This window comes from Pithys albifrons, chromosome 19 (assembly GCF_047495875.1).
Source record: "Pithys albifrons albifrons isolate INPA30051 chromosome 19, PitAlb_v1, whole genome shotgun sequence".
Taxonomy (NCBI): domain Eukaryota; kingdom Metazoa; phylum Chordata; class Aves; order Passeriformes; family Thamnophilidae; genus Pithys; species Pithys albifrons.
The window spans coordinates 7,315,048-7,324,058 of record NC_092476.1 but is presented as its reverse complement, the minus strand read 5'-3'; the positions used below and the strand labels follow the sequence as shown (position 1 = coordinate 7,324,058).

Below are 9,011 nucleotides of genomic sequence, written 5' to 3'. Positions count from 1 at the left end.
CTGTTTTTACCTCTGCCAGCACCAAGAGCCTCCAAAGGCTGGCAGGCGCCGGACAGTGTTTGAAAGCATAAGCAAAGCTCTACTGGCTTGTGTGGAGTGCAGTGTCGAGCCTGCTGGATACACACCCTGACATTCACCAGAAGGACCTGGATTCCATCTTTCTGGCTTTGTTTCTGCCACTGCAGCAGTCTGATGTGAATTTCTTTCTCCAGGAGAGTCTTTGGAATTCGAGCTGAACTGTAAAACATGTTTTATTGTGCCTGATCCCAGGGTAAGGCAATTCACCTGGAATGGTCGCAGGTGAAGCCAGGGGAGGAAAGAGGGAGCTTTGTTGGCAGCATTTCTGGAGCACCTGAACTTTAGTGTGCAGGAGCTAGAATCCTCCCTGTGCTAATGCTCTTGTGCCAACCAGAGCCCATGGAAAATGCATGATATCCTTTAGGGTCTGGTACGAGGCCACATCCTGTTCCCCAGAGACTCTGGAAATGCCTCTGCATGACCCACACCAAAAGAAGCGTTTCTGGGTTTTGCTGTCAGCCTGCTTCCCCAGGAAAGCTGTACCAGACCAGGGCTGGTGGGAAGATGCGGTCAGAGATGGGATGCAAAATGTCCCACTCCCTCCTGGTCTCTCTGTTACCAGCACAAGTAGCTGGTTGGGTTGTCTTCTACCCCAGGGATGCCCTGGCTGCATCTGGAGTAAGGAATGGAGGTAAGAGGCAGCTGGGGACTCAGAGCTGAGCTTGGTGGTGGCCATGCAGTGAGGAGGAGCTGGAGGTAATGATTCCCTGCAGGAAGAGGTAGCTTCTGTTGCTCCCAGGTGGGAATCAAGACCCTTGAGTTAAAGGTAAAACTGAGCCACCCAGTCTCTGTTTCTTAAATCCAGCCTCCCGCTCACCCTGGCTGTACCCATTCCCTCACCACCTGCTTCTCCCCTGTGCCAGGAATGAACGTGGGGAGCCTGCAGCAACCAGACCTGCTTTGGGAGCAGCAGCACATTTCGGCCTGAGCCACCCCTTCCTTGGGGTGGGAGCAGGCAGAGCCACTGGCCCCCTCCAGGCTGGCCTTGTCCAACACTGCACAGCGCAGGGAACGGCTCCGTGTGCTCCTTGGCTTTTTATGGTAAGGAATGTGTTTGCAACATGTTAATTAAGAGCGATCATGGCAGCCAGCACAGCCTGACCCTTCACAGTTGAGCCCTTTGCATCCTCACTAAGAGCCGAGTGCAGAGCCTCAAGCGATGCTGAGACTGTGGGAAGGGGCCACAGATGGAGCTGAGGCCCCTTTGCCTCCCCCTCCTCTTTCTCCAAGGCTCCTGCAAGGTTTAATGCTCTCCCCTCGCCTCCCATTCTGCCCTGACACAGCCTCTCTAAGGTTTTGGGGCCAGAGCCCCATTTCTCCATTGTTTATTTTTTTTAGCTCCACAGTGGCCCAGGCTGGGGCTGTGCCAGGGTCTGGGTGTGCCACCTGCTGCCTCCTAATACTGGGGAGCAAATTTGGCAGAGTAAGTGTTTGAAAACAAAACCAGCAACCAAACCAACTTTAACTCCAGTGATAAATCTGTGTGCTGGAAAGCTCGCATTAGCTGAGGTTTCAGCTCAGTGTCCCGCATGTCCCTGCCCACTCTTGGACTTAGTGGGAGCTGAATTTAGCCTATTTATTTTCCACTTCCAGTTGAATATGTTTTTATTAAATTTTAACTGGAACGTGGGGACTTGCAGTGATCTTAATTTATTAAGACAAGACCTCCCAAGGGAACAGACCGGGAGCCTGCTTCCCTCAGCTGGGAGGGTGCTGAGTGGCAGTAGGTTGTGATACTCTTGTCTTTTCCTGATATGCTCTGTTATTTATGGAGGAAAATCACTTTCCAACGTGGTTTTGTGCTGGCAGCAAAACAAAGCCTTGTGCTTGCCCTTGGAGGGTTCATCAAGGCATGGGCTGGGTGGGGAGGGCAATGGTTTCCTCCTCAGATGAGCAGGGACAGTGGCAGATAAGCCAGAGGGGGCTTTTTCCTCATTTTTGTAGTATCCTGTAAATGGTGCAATGATCCAGCAGCTGGCCCAGGCTTCATTCTTGCTGCCTGCAGACGAGTGAGTACCGACCAACTGAGGGGTGAGGATCCATAAAACACACAGACTTGTGAAAGCCCTGACCTTCATCACAAAGCAGCTGCTGCTCACAGAGAGGGTGAGAGCAGCTGTGTGAGCCATGATTTGTATCAGAGGGATTCAGGGGTGCTGGAGGCAGCAATGAGGTGCAGCCCCCAGACTGGGAGCTGTGCAGAGCCCACTGTCAACCCTCTGGGATGTCTCTGCTCAACAGTGATCAGAAACAAACTGGTGACAGCAGTGTCCAGGGGAGAGGGGACACAGTGGTGGTTTGGGCTGGGAGCTGAGTTAGGGATGTCCTGGGATGTGTCTTCAGATTGGTCATGGGGTGGGCGGGCAGCTCTGGAGCAGTTAGCAGGGTAGGGCAGGGTTCAGGCATGGGCTTGGGAGGCTCTCAGAAAGGCTGGGGTGGGAAGGAGGGGAGCAGAGTCAGTATCTGCTGTGATGCTCTGCTCTCATGAGCAGACAGGGGACAGCCATGCCAGCACAGGGACCTGTGTCCTTAGGGCAGTGCAGAGGTGATAGGTCCACACCTCTATCCCCAAGGTGAGCTGATAACTGTCCAGGAGAGGGGATTGAACCCCTTGGTCTGTGTGGGATCCGTCAGAGCCCGATCCTGCAGCTCTCAGAGCAGAGGTGGATGAGGGCAGGAGGAAGATAAGGCTGTTAGCTGTGTTTGTGCTGCTGATCCAGTGTTTTCCCTGGCTGTAACGGGTTGAGCAGGGGGATAAATGCAGATATAATTAATGGAGCTGTTTATATGCTGCTCTCTGAGACTTATGCTGCAAGCAGGCCTAGACTAAATATCACAGTTATTGATATGAGGCAGTGCTGATTTATGGCCTCTGCATTGGGGCAGGAGGATCTGGTTATAATAACATTCAGCAGGGGGAAAGGAATGATTTACAGCCAAAAACTTCTCAGGAAGAAAGGCCAAGTCCTGAGGATGGGTAGAGGAGAGAGCTGTGTCCTGACCAGACCCCCAAGGAGAACCAGGGTCCTGGATAGAAATAGCCTCCTGCAATGCATCCTGGTCCTGGGGAGCTCTGCCATGGGGATTCACAACAGAGAAATCTGTGCAGACTCATACCCCCTCTGTAAGGGCAGTTTACAGAGCCCTGATCTTCACAGAGGCTTGGTGCTGTCAGGGTACAGACCTGAGAACTGCAGGGGTGCTCAGTACAGCTCATCACATCTCCTGCGTGCTTTCACTGCCACCTCTGGCTGTGCTCTGCTGCCGCGGAGCTCTCAAGAGTTAATTGATCCTATTCCAGTGATACTCTTGTGGTACAGAAATTAAGGTCTTCATTGGCTGCTGGTGATCACAGGGCTCTGCTCTCATTGCAGCATGACGAGCAGGTGTGTGTGAATCTCACCAGCCTCTCATGGGCAGCTGTATTAAGAGGGCACAGGGACATTCCTGTGCTGCAGTGACCCCCCCAGCCCCATGGATGTGCTTGGACATAATCCACATCCTCCAGCCTTCCAGCCCCAGCTTCCTCCCCTCCAGCAGGTCCCACCACCCTCCTCTCCTCCACTGCAGCTGTAGGGTGTCTCAAGGCAGCTGAACACAGCAGGTGAGATGGAGGGGTTTTATTAAGGCTTTCCTGACAGGCTGGGGATCCCCAGCTCTCACACGGCCCTGGCTGTCCAGCCTCACACCGCGGCAGTAGGGAAGCAGTGCCAGTGCTCTGCTTTGCTCTTCTCCACAAGCAACTCACTTGGATGAGATGCTGAGCCATGCCTGAGCAGTCCAAAGGCATTAAAATCCTCCCCAGTGTGGTGATGTCCCACTCCAGTTCCCCTCCTGCAGGGCCATGGCTGTGTTCCCCCAGCAAACAGTCCTCCTGGTCCTTGGTGACCTTCCGTGCTTCTCTCCTGGATCTTCCTACCCACATGACTGTGCACAGTGCTGCCCTAGGATGCAGCGTCTGTACCAGGAAACAAACAAACCCAATACTTCCCAAATGTCCCTAAGAGACCACCCTGCTGCCTCCAGCCAGATGCTGTGTTGGTTGGAGGGACCAGAGCTCCAAGTGTAGATGCAACAGGACATAAGTCTGTCCATGACAGAAGAACAGGTGATTACAAGAGAGTAGATTTTAAGGGTTTGATCTCTCTACTTTCAGCAAGTGCTTGGTGGAAGTAAATCCTGCCCTTGGATCCTCAGTCAGTTCCTTATCTCAGTCTGTATCAGCAGCATTACTGCTAGGATATCTGGGTGCATTTGAATGAAAAAGGGTACGACTAGACGCATTTCAACCCAAAACGTAGCCCATCCGCAGGCCTGTGATGCTGCAGGAGCCCCCAGAGCCATGGGGTGGGGAGAAGCTGTGCTAGCTGACATCAAAGGTGATGAAGGAGCCATCTGCTTTCTGCTGCTGTCCCTCCATCTGCACTTCCCCGCAGGGCTGGGCTGGGGCCCTGCAGCGCGCGGCAGAGCGGCCGGGCAGGGCTTCACTGAGCTGGGTCACCTCGCTGAGCTCAGCCTCCAGCGTGCTGACAGTGTGTGTCACCTGGGCCACGTGCACCTTGTGGGCTGCCTTCTTGTGCAGGAGGCAGCTGAAGATCTTCTTGAAGCCCTTGCGGAAGTGCTTGGAGACCAGGGCGTAGACGATGGGGTTCACACAGGAGTTGGCGTAGGAGATGACGTGCGAGAGGATGCGGAGCACGTATGTGGAGTGATTGAGGGGGAAGTACCCGAACCAGACGCAGAGGATGACCAGGTGATGGGGCAGCCAACAGAGGCAGAACAGGATGGCTACAATGATGATCATCCTGGTGACCTTCCGCTTGGCCTTCTTGGACTCTGACATGTCTTGGAGAGGGTCCACGGACCTCCACAGGTAGCGAATGGTCCGCATGTAAGTGAGGCTCAGGATCAGCACTGGGATGATGTAGCTGAATACGAAGGTGCAAATGTCCATGACCTTGCGCTGGGAGATCTCCCAGATGGGGTGGCACACGGTCAGGTTGGCCAACTGGAATTCCTGGTAGTAGCTGAGGTAAGGGCCAGAGAAGATGAAGGAAAGTCCCCAGATGAGGCAGATGGCCATGAGGGCATTTCTGGGTGTCCTCAGCTCTCTTGAGTGCAGGGGGTACCGAATGGCCAAATACCTGCAGGGGAAAGGGAGAGGGACACAGCTGCAGTCCTGGGGAGGGCACAGAGGGAGCATCTCTGGGAGCAGCTTGGAGAAAGGGAGTAAGGGATGAATTGAGCTTTTTTTTTAAGGGGCAATTAGTTACACAATTTATTCCCTGGTGCTTCTCATGATCCCTTTTCAGCACAGTGTGGTGATCCTCTCCCTGACCTTGTCCTGCCCCCTTCTCTGCTCACAGGGGTGTTTGTGGGGATGATGGAGATGGTCCCTTTCTCTTGCTCTCCCTAATCCAGCAGATGCTCACTTGATGATCACTCTGGCACAAATGATAGCAGCATTTTGGATATGAAGGCATGAGTGAGTCCGCAGGATCCCCAGACACAGCATCCCTCACACTGGCACATATGAAAGCACATCACCCCTTTTCAATTCTGTAATTAGCTTGTTCCCTAATTACACCCAGGTTTGGGGCTTGTGGAACCCCACTCTTGCTTGGCACCTCTGTTCCCCTCAGCTCGATGGGATGTGGTGGGATAGGCAGCCCTTGGCTATGTTTTGGCTCCTGGGGGTGCTGTGCTGGCACCAGTGCCGTGCTGGGATGGCAGGACACGTCCAGCTCGTCTCCAGGGCCGCTGTGGCTCTTCCCAGGGGACTTGCACATGGACTTTCCACATCCCATCTTGCAGGTTTCAGGCGCAGAGCAGCACCAGGAGCTCCCTGCCTCTTGCTGCAGGTTCATAACTCACCAGCCCTTGCAGAGTCAGGGGCTGAGCAATTGTGAGGTAAACCTTAGGCTGGAATAACAGGCTTCCCAGCTAAAAACTACCCTGGAAAAGGCTGGGACAACCACTGGAACAAGGGACAGCACTGGGACAAAAAGGGGCTTTTTGATAATGAAAGGGGAGGGTGGGAAAAATCAGTGTATCAGCTCCAATATCCCAGGGTCTTATTCTCCTTGAGGTTTGCCTGCTTTGCTGGGGACTATTGGGAAAGTAGGGGCTCTCTCCATGCATCCTAGGAAGAGCTGTGGCTGCACAGGGAATGTGCTTTTCTTTTCTCTGGTTTTCCATTCCCCCTTCAACTGCCAGAGCCTGTGGAGAAACCTCAGTGCTACCACTTCAGGATCTGAAAACCTCCTCCAGCTGCGTGCTGGGGACAGGGATCCCAATCCAAACCTGTGCTGGACCTCATCCTCGATGGTTGTGTTTCCTTGCACACATCAACTAGGAAGTGCTCCTGGGGGAATCAACCCCAGGAGCTCTGTGAGATCGCAGCAATCAGGGTTTAGTTCCAGGGGATTCTATCTCCTCTCTGCCTAGGGGGAATCCAGAGAAAGGGGACCCTCAGGGTGCAGGGAGCCCCCCCAATCCCTTTCCTACCTGTCGAGTGAGACGGTGGCCAGTGTGAAGCTGCTGGCGTACATGGTGAGGTAGATGAAGAAGTGGACAGCCTTGCACATGAAGGGCCCAAACACCCATCCCTCCAGGGTGTAGATGGTGGCTTGGAAGGGGACACAGAAGAGGATGAAGCAGAGGTCTGCCACCCCCAGGTTGAGGATGAAGAGGTTGGTGGTGTTCTTCACCTGCCCATTGCGCAGCAGCACGGCCAGGACCAGGCTGTTGCCCACCGTGCCCACGAGGAAGATAACGAGGTACACCAGAGGGATGATCACGGACTCGGGATGCCAGCCCCCCTCGGAGCCTGCCACGGAGCTGTTCATGGCCAGGAGTGCACGGACAGGCGTGCACAGAGGGTGTGGAGTGCGCAGGAAAGGGGTGCACGGAGAGGTCAGTGAGGGTTGTACCAGGGATTGCACGGGAAAGGGGGTGCACAGAGAGCACAGTGGTGAGTGCAGAATGGATGTAGAAGAAAAGGAGGTGCAGGGAGAGTGCAGTGGGCAGCACAGAAGGGATGCACAGGGAAAGGGGATGCAGGGAGAGTGCAGCAGGAGGTCCACCAGGGCTTGCACGGGGATGGGGGTGCAGGGAGAGCACACCGGGGAGCACAGAAGGGATGCACAGGGAAAGAGGATGCAGGGAGAGGTCAGCAAAGAGCGCACCGGGGATGCACTGGAAAGGGGTGGACAGGAAAAGAGATGCAGTGGGAAGCGCAGCAGGGATGCAAAGGAAAAGGGGGTGCAGGGAGAGGTCAGCAGGGATTTCCCAGGAAAGGGGGTGCAGGGAGAGCACGCTGGGGAGCACAGAAGGGATACAAAGGAAAAGGGGGCGCACGGAGAGGTCAGCGGGGAGTGCACCGGGGACGCGCAGGGAAGAGGCAAACGGGAAAAGGGGCGCACGGAGAGCGGACTGGAAAGGGGGTGCACGGGTAGCCGGCGAGCGGGGGGATGCAGGGGAGGAGCCGGGCGCCCTTCACCTCCTCCGGTCGGCGGGAGCCGCGGCCGCTCGGTGCGGGTCCGGCGGAGCGGATCCAGCGCGCTCCGAGCGCCGCCGGGGCGGGGGGGCCCGGGGCGGCTCCGGGGCGGCCGCTCCCGCCCGGCCCCTTCGCATCGCCCCCGAGCCCAGGGAGGGCATCCCGGCCCGCCCCGCCGGGGCAATCCGGTGGGCTGAAATGTCCGTCAGCTCTGGGGCTGGGCGCCCCAAAGGAGCTGGACACACACAGTCTGCGGGTTTTGCCTTATTGCTTCCCCTTGCAGCAGTCACTGGGAGAGGGCTTGTTCAACCCAAGGGGCTGCAGGGCTGTTGTTTTTTTTTTAAGGAATGAGAGTCCTCTCAGACTGCAAACGTGTCCAAATCGTCCAGCATGCAGCTAAATCCTTGCACCACAACACCCGAGGTCAGCCCAGGTTTGCAGGAGAAACTGTTTCTCCCCAGGGCTGGAGGATCAGAGTGATTCTCACTGCAGCAAGAACAAATTTTTGTCACGTCTTTTTTTCCTGAAAAAAATTTGCTGTTTTGTTTCTTCAGAGCCTTCAAAGGTGGAGTCTTGGGACTGGACGGTGCAACCAGCTCTCCAAAGACTCTTCATGTGGCCCCCAGACTGCCTTGCTCTGTCCCTGTGGAGAGAGAAATATTTAATGCATCAGTTGCTCCTGTAACTCCACAGCCTCCCAGTTCTCTTAATGGATGTTCAGAGCTGAGCCTGCTTGCAGTGTTGGCAGCTCTGGGGACACTCACAGCCCTCTGACATTGCCAGTATGGATACAGAGCCCTTTTCACCCTCAACAGCCCACAAGAAGCCCCACAAAACCAGCTCCTGTTTGGACAAGGTACTTGGGGAAGTGAGTATACTCCTTTGGTGTAAGGATGATGAGATGATCCTGACATTGTCTTGTAGGCAATTAGGAGCAACACAGCAGAAAACTGGCATCCCCCAGGGCTCAAGGAGGTGCTGGGACACAGTGCAGTTCTGCCTTCCTCTCCTGATTCCAGACTGGCCACATTCCCCTCAGGGAATCACTCCTGGCCTTGACAAGGGCTGAGCCACATCCCCATCGTGACCATGGTGGTTGCAGGGCCAGCTCATGGGGAAAGCCCAACCCTAGGGAAGTTTCACCTTGCAGGAATTCAGGAATTGCCCAAGCTCCAGAAGGGTTTCATCCTGTGGGATCTGCCCCTTGACCTCAGATACCCACTCCAGGGCACTGGCATCTGGGTGATGACACTGGTGGTGTTTTTGGTCTTCCCTAAGCTGTGGTCAGCTCTCAGAGAGGCCAGGTCTTCCCTCATGCTGCAGGGTGAGATTATTTTTTTTAAAATTAAAACCTCACAGTTTCTTCCTGAACACCAGCACAACTCACAACCTGAAGTGTTGTATGCAAAGATCAGTAGTCAGACCCCTGCTTTAG

General features: G+C 55.0%; 1 protein-coding gene across 1 annotated transcript; it reads right to left on the bottom strand.

Annotated features, from left to right (window-relative positions):
* Window positions 1-4,427: 4,427 nt before the first annotated feature.
* GALR2 (galanin receptor 2) lies at window positions 4,428-6,976 on the bottom strand. Its single transcript, XM_071573657.1, has 2 exons — window positions 6,586-6,976; window positions 4,428-5,222 (listed from the first exon to the last, which is right to left on the bottom strand). The coding sequence occupies exons 1-2, from the start codon at window positions 6,924-6,926 to the stop codon at window positions 4,442-4,444; spliced, it is 1,122 nt and encodes a 373-aa protein (XP_071429758.1). The 5' UTR covers window positions 6,927-6,976; the 3' UTR covers window positions 4,428-4,441.
* Between the last annotated feature and the right edge of the window lie 2,035 nt (window positions 6,977-9,011).

Coding starts and splice junctions, on each gene's coding strand:
- GALR2 (XM_071573657.1), bottom strand. CDS start 6,926: ATGAACAGCTCCGTGGCAGGCTCCGAGGGGGGCTGGCATCCCGAGTCC. Junction 5,223..6,585: donor GCCACCGTCTCACTCGACAG/GTAGGAAAGGGA, acceptor TTTCCCCTGCAG/GTATTTGGCCATTCGGTACC.